Source organism: Morone saxatilis, unplaced genomic scaffold, assembly GCF_004916995.1.
Source record: "Morone saxatilis isolate NCDOM2014 unplaced genomic scaffold, NCSU_SB_2.0 Contig17, whole genome shotgun sequence".
Taxonomy (NCBI): Eukaryota; Metazoa; Chordata; class Actinopteri; family Moronidae; genus Morone; species Morone saxatilis.
This window is the reverse complement of record NW_023339729.1, coordinates 7630683-7642658: the sequence shown is the minus strand read 5'-3', so window position 1 is coordinate 7642658 and position 11976 is coordinate 7630683. Positions and strand designations below refer to the sequence as shown.

General features: G+C 42.9%; 2 protein-coding genes across 5 annotated transcripts in view; one reads left to right on the top strand and one right to left on the bottom strand.

Annotated features, from left to right (window-relative positions):
- pdcd11 (programmed cell death 11) overlaps nt 1–9448 on the top strand; it is a 13683-nt gene extending 4235 nt beyond the window's left edge. For 3 of the 4 annotated variants that reach the window (XM_035659604.1, XM_035659603.1, XM_035659605.1), the window contains exons 13-36: nt 564–815; nt 935–1060; nt 1150–1344; nt 1498–1668; nt 1770–1983; nt 2133–2282; nt 2446–2558; nt 2728–3227; nt 3399–3461; nt 3650–3746; nt 3901–3990; nt 4193–4295; nt 4458–4635; nt 4863–4919; nt 5027–5149; nt 5273–5395; nt 5594–5759; nt 6066–6209; nt 6343–6489; nt 6643–6896; nt 7360–7528; nt 7676–7829; nt 8032–8197; nt 8351–9448. In XM_035659604.1, coding sequence (XP_035515497.1) covers nt 564–815; nt 935–1060; nt 1150–1344; nt 1498–1668; nt 1770–1983; nt 2133–2282; nt 2446–2558; nt 2728–3227; nt 3399–3461; nt 3650–3746; nt 3901–3990; nt 4193–4295; nt 4458–4635; nt 4863–4919; nt 5027–5149; nt 5273–5395; nt 5594–5759; nt 6066–6209; nt 6343–6489; nt 6643–6896; nt 7360–7528; nt 7676–7829; nt 8032–8197; nt 8351–8522 — 3927 coding nt within the window. In that variant the 3' untranslated portion in view covers nt 8523–9448. The remainder of the gene's footprint in view (nt 1–563; nt 816–934; nt 1061–1149; nt 1345–1497; nt 1669–1769; nt 1984–2132; nt 2283–2445; nt 2559–2727; nt 3228–3398; nt 3462–3649; nt 3747–3900; nt 3991–4192; nt 4296–4457; nt 4636–4862; nt 4920–5026; nt 5150–5272; nt 5396–5593; nt 5760–6065; nt 6210–6342; nt 6490–6642; nt 6897–7359; nt 7529–7675; nt 7830–8031; nt 8198–8350) is intronic. The other variant, XM_035659606.1, reaches the window with a different exon arrangement.
- The window catches only part of zgc:175214 (uncharacterized protein LOC557610 homolog), a 5905-nt gene continuing 2925 nt past the window's right edge, over nt 8997–11976 (bottom strand). The window contains exons 3-6 of the mRNA XM_035659608.1: nt 11846–11888; nt 11292–11333; nt 10556–10638; nt 8997–9894 (exon numbers count right to left, since the gene is read on the bottom strand). Of these exons, the coding sequence (XP_035515501.1) occupies nt 9774–9894; nt 10556–10638; nt 11292–11333; nt 11846–11888 (289 nt within the window). The 3' untranslated portion in view covers nt 8997–9773. The remainder of the gene's footprint in view (nt 9895–10555; nt 10639–11291; nt 11334–11845; nt 11889–11976) is intronic.

Sequence of the window (11976 nt, the reverse complement as noted above, 5' to 3'; positions counted from 1 at the left end):
AATATCAAGTATTAAAATCAATTGTATTTAAATTAATAGTTTGATATTTTAAAGAAATATGCTTGTTCGCTCTCTTGCCTTTAAGAGGTGTTAATGCCTAGAAGCAGCCTTGCTAACATTAGTGTAAATTCCTGTAAATGAGCCTAAAAACAAAAGGTTAAAGCTGGACACAGTTTAAGTACCCTCTCCCATTATTTTTCCTGTGTCATTCTGCTCTCTCCCTGATTCTTTGGTCTGGTTCACATTGTCTTCCTTCCATGTGTCTCTCCTTCAAAGGGGACAGTGTCCGTCCTGCTGAGTCATGGTATGGTGGTACATCTGTCTGACCACATTAAAGGCTTGGTGCCCCGGACCCACCTGTCTGATATCCTCCTTAAGAACCCAGAGAAGAAGTACGTGGAGGGCATGAAGATCAAATGTCGGGTCAGTCCAGTTCCCTACTTGAAGCCCCTCGAGAACAAATGGAGAATCAGATCTGCAGTTTAAACTGTCTGGCAGATTTGCAAATCATCTTTCATATTTGTTTTATTCCTCCGTTTGTGTGTGTGAATATCTTCCCTCAGGTGCTGTCAGTAGATGCGGAGAACAAGAAGTTGTACCTGACCAGAAAGAAGGCCCTGGTTGAGAGCTCCCTGCCATTGTTCCTCAGCTACACCGATGCCCGTCCTGGCCGCGTGTCCCACGGCTACATCGTCTGCATCAAAGACTTTGGCTGCATCGTTCGCTTCTACAACAGCGTAAAGGGTCTGGTGCCCCTCAGCGAGCTCAGTTCGGAGCCCGTCATCAGCCCTGAGGAGGTTTTCTATGTGGGGCAGGTGAGGAGTTCAAAGGGCATGGACACAGAGGATCATGTCTAGTTTAAAATGTTCTGCTTACTGGTTCTTTGGTGTCTTTGACTGCCCTTTAAAGTTGTTTGGTTTCATTTATTATCCAGGTGTTAAAGGCTAAGGTTCTTCACTGTGACCCCGATAAGGCGAAGATGGTGCTGTCATTTAAGTCCGCAGTGGAGAGAGACACTGAGGAAGCCGCCAAGCCCCAGTTTGTCTGTGAGGTGGGGAAGGTAGGTTAAAGACCTTATGCCTCTCGCTCTTTTTTCTAATATCTCATTTATCACATTTTGACCTCAACATGTGTATTTTTATGATGCAGAGGCTGGAGGCCAAAGTGCTGAAAAAGTCACTCAACGGCCTGGAGGTGGCCATCCTCCCTGATGAGATCCGTGCTGTGCTACCCACGATGCACCTTTCAGATCACATGTCCAACTGCCCTTTGCTGTGGGAGAGCCTGCAGGAGGGAGACAACATCTCAAACCTCATCTGCTTCAGCCAGAACAAACAAAATATTGTATCCTTTTTAAAAAGAGTCTGTATATAATGTGTGAATCTGTAAATATTTTTACTGGTCTTTCATGCTTATCAGGAAGCAAATTCACATATTTCCTAATTATGAAAAGCAGGAAAGTTGTTTCTGTTTTCCTTAGCTGCTCTTCTATTAAAGACTCTCACCAAGAAACCAATAGTGAGGTGGTCACTGGAGGAAGGAGTGGTTGCCAAGGACTTTTCCGAAATCACAGTTGGAATGCAGCTGATTGGCTGGATCAAGAACATCATGTCCTACGGCGTCTTTGTAGAGTTCCCATACGGTCTTGTTGGTCTCGCACCCAAGTCGGTAAGTACAGGGCTTCATGTTGTATCTTCTAACCTGAAAAGCTGTACCTCTAAGTGTTTATTTCCAGATTAAAATGCTTCCTCTCCTCTGCTTATCTGTAGGCCATGACCGACAAGTTCGTCAGCGATACGGCAGCTGCCTTCCAGCTAGGCCAGACGGTGATTGCCAAAGTGACCAACCTGGATGAGGAAAAGCGGCGTTTCCTGATCACACTGAAGATCTCAGAGGTCGTAACTCCGGACAGCAATGCTCAGACCACACTCATTAGTGGTCTGCAGGAGAGAAGGGCTGTGAATGAAATGTTAGCTATGAGAGGTATGATTGCATTGTTCTGTCCCACTCTCTAAGTTTATCTGCTCATAACCACATAAAGAAATAATAGTTTCAGTCAAAATGTTACTTTTAGATTCTTTTAATTCTTCATTTGTGTCTAAACCTCTCATTATCTCTGCCTTCACCCTCAGATAACAGTGACCTCCGCCAGCAGCTGTCTGCTCTGTCTGTGGGTCAGAAGCTGAAGCTGACTGTAGATGCTGCGAAGGACAGCGGTGCCACCTTTAAGTCTGATGATCTGGCCGGAGCTACCATACTGGCCACCAAGCACCATGTCATGGGTATGTATTTAACCAGAAACATAAAAATTTGTATAGAAAATTCTGAGATGTTCCACTCCTCCATGATGATAACCACAGTCTTTGCCACTGCCAACCAGTGTGTGTGTGTCACACCTCTAGAAATGAAATAAATCATATTTTCTGTTGGCTGCAATGTTTCCAGGTGTTAACTTGACCCCAGGACAAAAGGTTACTGCAGTCATCCTCCATGTTGATATCCTGTCAACCTGTGTCCATGTGTCCATCCTTTCCAAGCTGGTTGCGAAGAAGAAATCTGTGAGTTATTACTTTTCTCAAGCCATTTTGAGGTATTTCCCAACACTGCTCTTTCTGGAGCCTGATGTCTCACGTTTTCACACAAATATAGATGGTTGAGTCAGATCATAATATAGATTCAGATCACAGTTACTGACTTAATAATCTCTTTTCATTGGTATTTTCACAGTTAACTGAAGGATCAAAGTACACAGCAATGGTGCAGCACGTTGACAAAGACTTCGCTGTCATCTCACTGGACGATACGGCACAGCTGACTGTGATCCAAACTAACAGCCACCTGAACGAGGTATTTCTGTCTGAGTCAGAGAGGCTGAAGGCGGGGATGTGTTTGGCTGCTGAGGTTATAGAACCCAGCTGTCAAGAGGTGCAGGGGCTCCCTCTAGTGTCGTGGCAGCGCTGCGCACCAAAACGAGCGCGCACAACCTCAGAAAACCAGACGGCCTCCAAGGGCCACCGCTTTGGCGATATCGTGCAGGGTAAAGTGCGGACAGTGAAGCCGACCTGCATTCAGGTCATACTCGAGGATGGCAGTGTGGGCAGCGTGCACGTGTCTGAGGTGGTGGAGGTCGCTGAAGTGTGTCAGGGATTCTTCCCCACATCCTCCGTTAAAGTGGGCAGCATGGTCACTGCCAGGGTTATCGGAGGACGCGAAGCATCCAGTCACAGGTACGTACTGCAGGAAGAATCGACATTTCTTATCGCAAGTTCCTTCTTTTCTCATGTTGTTTTGATTCCACTCTTAATCATAAAGCCAGTGTTAAAGTGTAAAGCTAATTGTGATGTATTTTTTGTTGAATTGTGTTGAACTTAAAATTAATCTCAACTCTCTTATTTCAGATTCTTGCCCTTCTCCCATCCCAAATTTACGTACACCATTCCCGAGCTCACACTTATACCCAGGTAATTTTAATTATCATGTCAACATTATAAAAATATACAGGTCAATACCCTTAATATTATATAATATACTTTATATATAAAGTCAATGATGAACTTTACAGTCCTTTTCCAACCCGTCATCCCGACTCCAACACATTTTGTGGTTTGTTTTGTTATTTATTTGTTTCCGTTTCTTTTTCTCTCTTCAGCAAATTGGATAAGAGTGCAGATTTCAAAGCAGTGACGACAAAAGAAAAACTCAACAGCTATAAGGTCGGGGAAGAACTGACGTGCTTTGTATCAAAGGTGAGTTAGCAAAATCAGCTTGCAGAAACTTGCTTTATTTCTTCCTGCCGCTTTCCACAAAATGTACCTTGTGATCATAAGTTGACAAATAAAAAAATCAATCTAAAAAACATAGCCACAGGCGAAGGTTTTCATCGTGTTCATGTTTCTACAGTTTCATCCAGAGAAGAAGTCATTGGAGGTTACCACTGATCCTTGTCTAACTGGGACAGTTGAACTGCTGGCTATGATCACTGATCCAAAAGTAAGTTTGTTGGGAGTTTTATTCATATAATATATTCAACTCATACAAATGGACAATAACAATAACTCAGCCACAGACAGCAACTTCAAAATGACTGCACCTCGACTGTGTTTAAAGCTGTATCCATGTCAGGAACATTTCATGTATATATTAGAAGAGCACATTTAATTTTTTTTTTAAATAATATTCTGCTTCTTTTTAGGATGCCGGCCACCCAGAGAAACTGTTCAAGCTGGGCCAGGCAGTCCGTACCAGAGTGGTAGAAGTCAACTCCAAACCTCACCGCTTTGTGCTGTCACTCACAGGTACGAGAAACTGTTTTCATTGTTTGCTGCTTCTCGTCATCACATTTTAAATGCTATTTCATTGTTTTACTTTTGTTACTGTACCTATTGCTTAAGGTTGATTATCAAATGCAAAAAGACAACAAGGACTAATTTAATTTGTGGGGTCCTCTTCTTTCCCAGGTGTCCATAAACTGGAGACAGGCAGTGTTACTTTGGGGATGGTGACTAATATTCTGCCACAAGTTGGCCTCATAGTCAAACTTCCCTTCGGGGGCACAGGGACTGTTGCTGTCACTGACCTGGCTGATGCCTACAGGCCAAAACCCCTGGATGGGTTCAGCAAGGATCAGCTGCTCAGGTCAGTGAATGCACCAGTGACCTTTTTGGCTGAAATGCCTTTTAATATGTACTGCACATAGTCTATTAGGCCAATTTCTGCCTTGTTTTATTTCAATTACAAACTGTGATGAACTCCTGTTTATTCTTTAACATTTTTGGTACCACTATCAGGCCTCAAAAACCCATTTATATAAATCTGTGAAGTTTAGATTTAGAGTTTGTTTTTTGCCTCCTCTTTTGCCTCAGGTGTTTCCTTCTTGGGAATGAAAATGGCAAGTGGCAGTTGTCTCTACGTCCATCAAGGTATGAGTGAGTTTCATTAGATTTGTGAGTTTCTGTAACAAAGTCAGAGCTTTATTAGGCACATATGTTATTACAGCATGTGGTTGACTGTAACTTTGTACTTCCAGGCTGAACCCACAGCAGGTTAAGCCAGTGAAGGACCCCGAAGTTTTATCTGTGGAAAATCTGAAGGCAGGCCAGATCACCAGAGGCTACGTCAAGTCTGTGGGAGAGCAGGGGGTCTTCATCAGGTAACTCATCCAGCACTGAAATTAAGCTTTGACTTTCTTTGGCATCAGACCAGCTCCAGATTTTTCTACACATCCTTACTCCTGTTTCTGAAGATATTCTCATTTAACACATTTGTCTTCCAGGTTGTCAAGGAGCATCACAGGAAGAGCCCAACTTCAGCAGTCCACCAAATACTTTGTCAGCAACCACAAGGTCCTCTCGGAGCATCTGCCTCCCAACACCCTGCTCACTACCAAGATCCTCAGGTAAAAAACCCATAGATTCACATTCTGTGGTTGGAGAGTGTTTGAAAATAAAAGAAAGAAATAAATCATAATACGAGACACGTATTGTAATGCTGATGGTATGTCTTTATATAAGAACTTAAGGTAGTAGACATCTATTGAATCGATACTGTCATCACGTCATGTTTAGTCTGCAGCTCTTTCTATTCTGGTCCTCAGTATTAACAAAGAGGAGGAGTTGGTCAACCTTTCTCTGCTCCCAGTGGACACTGGGAAGCCGGATGTACTTCCAGAATCTCTCAGTCTGCCGTTGCGTCTTATCGGAGATGAGAAGAAGAAACACGATATTCAGAAGAAGAAACGTACATTGTCTGAGAGCGAACCGGTAACCAATTCTTTCACTCTCACATCAAACTCTCTCTCCTTCCTTCCTTCCTTCCTTCCTTCCTTCCTTCCTTCCTGCTTTACATTAAGTAGGAAACACATTGTTGATGACTCACTATTCAGCCTTTTGAGGTCCTGGAAGTAATCAGTGCTCCATAGAGTACACATACATCAATGCTGTCTCACTCATCAATCATTCATTATCCTTTGGTTTGACAGTAATAAATCCTGCATTGATCTTAGCCCCCATTTAAAACGGTCTGCGTCACCAAAGGACTTTATCTATATGTTGTGGTTTATTTTCCAGAAACAAGCAGAGTCCCAGGTCCCAAAGAAGAAGAAGAAAACAAAAAAAGCAAAGACTGATGGCAATGACAGCGGCGTGGAGGTGTACTTCAGAGAAGAGGAGGATCAGAAAGACGAAGAAGAACCCAAATCCAATTCGGTAAAAGTAAGTAAATATGTTGCTACTCACCATTTATTATTATTATTATTTTTTTTTTTTAACCTTAATACAACTCTCCATTGATTTGGTACAGTTATATTCAGAACATGGAAAATAGATTTCACCTCTTCTCTCTCAGCAGGCGACGCACAGCTCAGGAGGTCCATCCAGACTGCAGGTGGCAGCAGGTTTCTCCTGGGATGTAGGACTGAGCTCCCTGAAGCCTGCCTCTGCAGCGCAGGACGGGGACTCCAGTGATGGAGAGGACCAAGAAGGAAGCAGCAAGGTGAGCAGACCATGAAGATACATGTTTAATCTTAGGATTATCAAAGAAATACAACTTTCTATTGTCGTTTTTTTTGTATGCAGCTCAAATATCAGCTGTTTAAGTCTTTGGAATTTATCATACTCACCACTCATCTTCTTTCCTGTCGAACAGCCGAAGCAGAAGAAGTCTCGTCATGAGCTTGAGCAAGAAAAAAAAGCAGCAGAGAAGGCCCTGGTACAGCGGGAGGCTCAGCTGATGGATCCGAGCCTGCAGCCCCAGGATGCAGCCGCCTTCGAGCGCCTGCTCCTTGCTTCACCCAACAGCTCCCTGCTTTGGCTCCAGTACATGGCTCACCATCTACAGGCTACCCAGATCGAGCAGGCCCGTGCTGTGGCCGAGAGGGCCCTCAAAACCATCTCCTTCAGGTGATTCATAGAATTACAGACAGATTTTTTTGTAGTTATTCAACTGTGGGAGTGTCATTAACATCATATATTAAAGAGGTACTGCACACGTTAACATGTTTTTTGAGTTGTAAACTAAATTGTATGATGTACTGTGATGAAACTCATCAATGCTGGATATTGCCATTCTCATCTAATATTTGAAAACCAGCATTTCAAGGGTTGAGAATGACTCAACACGTCATCTACTGTTTTAAATCACCCTGAACCTTTCAAGGCCAATGCTGACATAGAGTCGACCGTTTGGGACTAGTTCACGTGCTGCGCTAATTTTCAAATGTACACTAATCCAGACGCATTATTCACATTCTGAGCAGTTTATGTCATTGTTGTTAACCCTCTACTTAGTATTTTTGCTATTTTGTTTTTTCCCTTTGTACAAATAGTTGTATTTTATGTAAAACCAGTCCTGTGTTGGTTCCAGGGAAGAGCAGGAGAAACTGAATGTGTGGGTGGCCCTGCTGAACCTCGAGAACATGTACGGCACAGAGGAGAGCCTAAAGAAGGTGTTTGAGCGGGCCCTGCAGTTCTGCGAGCCCATGCCTGTGTACCAGCAGCTGGCTGACATCTATGCAAAGTCCGACAAGACCAAGGTACAATCTACTGAGTGTTTAAATACCATACTTTACACATCTTGCCCATTTGTTGTGACTGATGCTAAAATACTGTGTTCTGTAGCCACTAATGTCTGCATGTCTCTCTTTCTCTGCGTTATCTGCTCTCTCTGTGTTTGTATCCAGGAGGCAGAGAGCCTGTACAAGACAATGGTGAAGCGTTTCCGTCAGAATAAGGCAGTGTGGCTGAGCTACGGCACATTCCTGCTACAGCAGGGTCAGAGTGACGCTGCCAGTGCTCTCCTGCAGAGGGCGCTGAAGAGTCTGCCCTCCAAAGAAAGTAAGATGGCTTGGTGTCCAAACACTAAAGATGTAATGTCACAAAAGAGTCTGTGTATTTTAAGACACCCTCTGTTGATTGTAACCAGCCAGTTCTCATCCTCTCAGCTGTGCAGTCTATGTCAGAGTGCAGACTGTTTCCCTGTCCCAGCTGTGTGTCTCCACAGGTTTTAACCTTTACGTATTGTCATGCTGTCTCCCAGGTGTGGATGTGATCGCCAAGTTTGCTCAGCTGGAGTTCCGTTATGGTGATGCAGAGAAAGGTCGCGCCATGTTTGACAAAGTACTGACGAGCTACCCGAAACGTACAGACCTCTGGTCCGTTTTCATTGACCTCATGGTCAAACATGGATCACAGAAGGACGTCAGGTGAGCTTGCTCTCTTTTCTGGCTCCTCATTGACACATTTAACACATTTTGTTTCATTCCTTTTAGATTCTCTGTTAATCAATAGGTAAACATACTTGCTAAGAACAAGTGAAGACTGCTTCATTTAGTTTTTCAACTTCATGTCTCCCGCAGGGCGCTCTTTGATCGCGTGATCCACCTGAGTGTTTCAGTGAAAAAGATCAAGTTCTTCTTCAAGCGCTACTTGGAGTACGAGAAGAAACACGGCACCCCGCAGAGCATCCAGGCAGTCAAAGAGAAGGCCATGGAATTTGTGGAAGCTAAAGGCACAGAGGCTGCCAACTAATGACCTAATACACACAATAATACACACATGGTGTATGTGCGTGGACTGCAGTTGGCTAAACTAGGCCTGAGCCTCACACCCGTTTGGAAACAAGCTTGTGGCGCTGAATGCTCGTACAGATTCCTCCTCAAAATAATCAACTTCTTAGGTTGTAATATGGCTTTTTGTATTGTCGTGGACTGAGGGACTTTTGAACCTGACAGTCTGCGTTTGATGCTGTAATGTTGCAGAACACAACATTTGTAAAGTGAGTTATAATCATCTATAAATGTTAAAGACATGCTGGTATTTAACATTTCACCTTCATTTTAGTCAATTTTGTATGAGAACTAGTGTAAGCTATGAAGAGAATAATTAATGTTATGACTGTTGGTTTATTGCATTTCTTTTGAATGGATTTATAAAAGGTTCCTTACACATTTTGTGGGAGCATTTTCTATTAATCAGGCCAGCCTTTCAATAAATCCAACACCATTACAATACATTACGTGACGTTTTATTTAAAAGCAACAAATACAAAATAACAATATATAGGGACATGTTTACATACAATACATACAGGCAAGACTAGTTTTCTATCAGTCTCTTTTTAAAAGGAGAGGGCCTGGGACACAATCTGTAACAATATTGTCTACTTAAATCGTCATGGTTGTAATCCCGCTGGTCTTGGTTTCAGCCGGAGGTTGTGGCCACCCCTGACTGCTGGAGCATTTCACCTACGTTGGCAGTATTGAAGATGCATGTGTGGCACAGGGTTATAGGGTGACTGACATGGTTTGTGCTGGCTGTATTGGTAACACCCCTGAGATAATAGAGGTATCCATACTGATCCTGTACTCTGATGTCCTGCTCAATGCCTGAAGTGTTGTTGGTCTCTGGCAGTGCTGCACTAGTCGTCCAGTGACAGTGGCAATGATATCCTGCTCTCTAATGTGGCTCCTTTTTCCTGTCATGTTTTTTGGTGAACAGTGCAATATGGAAGTAGAACTAGGAGCATTTTTATGAAACGGTCCTATTCATCCAACTGACTGATCCCTGACTGATCTGACCGATTCATTTTGGTGCTGTCAATATCCAATTTCCCACCAAGGCATATTGCTCAAAGGTCAGCAGCAGGGCGGCCACTTGGGATCATTATCAACATTTCCTGTAAGATGTCTTAAAGATGACCGCTGTCCATCATCCCTAGTGTATTTAATGTGTGTTTTTTTTCTCTGTAAGGGGAGTCCGGTTTCCTCTCTCCCAGCTCCCTCACACCTCCTCTGGGTCCATTGGACCCTCAGCTCCCTGGGGAGCGTCTGTGTGGAGCCGGAGGATGGGTTTGTTACACATGGGGCACACACTGCGGATCTCCAGCCACTTAAGCAGGCACCTGACAGGACAAAAACAGTAACAGTTGGCTGTTTAGATCAAAAACCCTCAGAAAGAGCGGGGAAAAAGCTGTACAACGCTTGCTGATAAAAGTATATTTTCAGCAATTATGGTCTATTACATTTACTTTGGAAATAATTAGCTGTTCAAATACTGGTGGTCCTTGTGTTTTTTGAAATAGAAAAAAATAAAGAATTGAAAAATAGTGCTAATCACTCATTAAAGCAAACTGCAGCCACCCACTAGTTGGCTAGCTAGCTAGTTAGCTTGTTTGGAAACACAAACAGCTAGCCGGACTCTGTTTAACTGTAAGGAAATCCACTCACCAGCACCTCTAAAGCTCACTTACGAACATGGAACTTACAGCCTATTTAGTTGGTACAAAATGGTAAGTGTAAACCGAAGAGCTGTGGTTTTATAGGTTCTATGTGCTTGGTTATTTTTAGGATGGTCGCAGTAACTTCTTCAAGAAGGCTAGCTGCTTACGGTAAGCTTAGCTAACCATTGTCCTGGTAGCTTGTTTATTGTACAGACATGAGAATGACACCCTTCTTTTCATCTAACTCTCAGCCAGAAAGCGAACAAGTATATTAAATTTCCCACAGTGCTAAACGGTTTATTTACACTGATCTAATTTTCATTTCCAGTTAAATAACACTCACTTCTTGTGAAATGCATGTGAGCATGGGCACACTCCCAGTTCATCTCTGGTCCTGAATTCTTCCAGACACACCGCACAGGTTTGCTACAAGAACAAAAACAATAGCAAGGTTAGTGTATGTGAGATTTTAATGTGGGCTTGTTTTGCCAAGAACATTGGCATATGTAAATTTGACCAGTAAATTCATTTTAATTTGATCTAGATTTCGAGCATACCAGTGTTTTGGAAATGATGCTTTTATCTTAACTATGTTTTCTAAGTAACAGGCATATTCCTGCCTTCCCCTGTAGTCTGGACATTGAATTGAAAAACCAAAATTACCACCACCGCTGCCTTGGAAAAGAAAAAGAGCTTAAAATAGCAATCTTTATAGAAATCACAAGACAGATAGGGGATCTTTTTATAATGCATTTTGAATGAGTTTGGTTATTCGTGGAGTCCTGGATTCTTCTACAATAGAGAGCCAAGCAGCCACTCTGACATTTATTTAAATTGCTGCATTTGAGATACAAGATATTTTCAGGACATCTCCTCTGAGTGTGTGCAGCATGTTAATCACATCCGAGAGGAGAAATTGATTGAGTTAACCAACCGAACCCTCCCAGCTCATAATGGATCATATGAGCTGGCACGGAAGCAGTGTGGGTGACATGAAGTGTGTACAGCTGCCAGGTTTTAACATATAGCTTTAGCACAAGTGACACATGTGAAAGTCTTTTGCAGACAGAGTAACTTACTCCTAGGAGGCTCAGTTTCTTGCTTGCTCCCTTCAGCACCACCTATAGTTGGAAAAAGGGAGAGGATGGAGAGAAGCATTGGGTCATGTGAATGATGTGTCAGCACTATTATGTTGGCAGAAAATCTATGGTGTAAAACAAACACTTCAGATGGGTTCAATGTCCTGATGTGACTGGCTTAAAAATATCTGCAAGCGCAGTGTGTACTCTTTTGTTTGTTGCATAGTTTTCCATAAAAAACAAAAAAAAATCATTATGAATACAGATAACTGCAGCTGTAGCTGGAGTTCAACCTTCCCCGGAGCTAAAAACATTGTCACCAACTGTCACCACACCTACAGCACCACACTGTCACACCCTGCTACCTGCTGGGTTAACCGTTTTGAATTAGTGTAGGTAATGACACACGGATGGAGTCAAGGTCATCTATAAAGGGTGGTGTTAGGTTTCACAGTTGACTACAACGGTGTGAAATGCTATCGTAGTATTTATAACTTGGCTCAGAAGCTGGTGTTACATGTTCACCCACAGTGACATCTACTGCAGTAACATACCTCATTGTAGCTGAACTGCTCCCTTGTTCCTTGTTGCTTCAACCTAAGAGAGGCAGAATGACAGCAACATCTGTAGAAGTAGAAGTGACTGTCGAAACAGCTGTAATTTAAGTGAGTGGTTCCCAGCATCC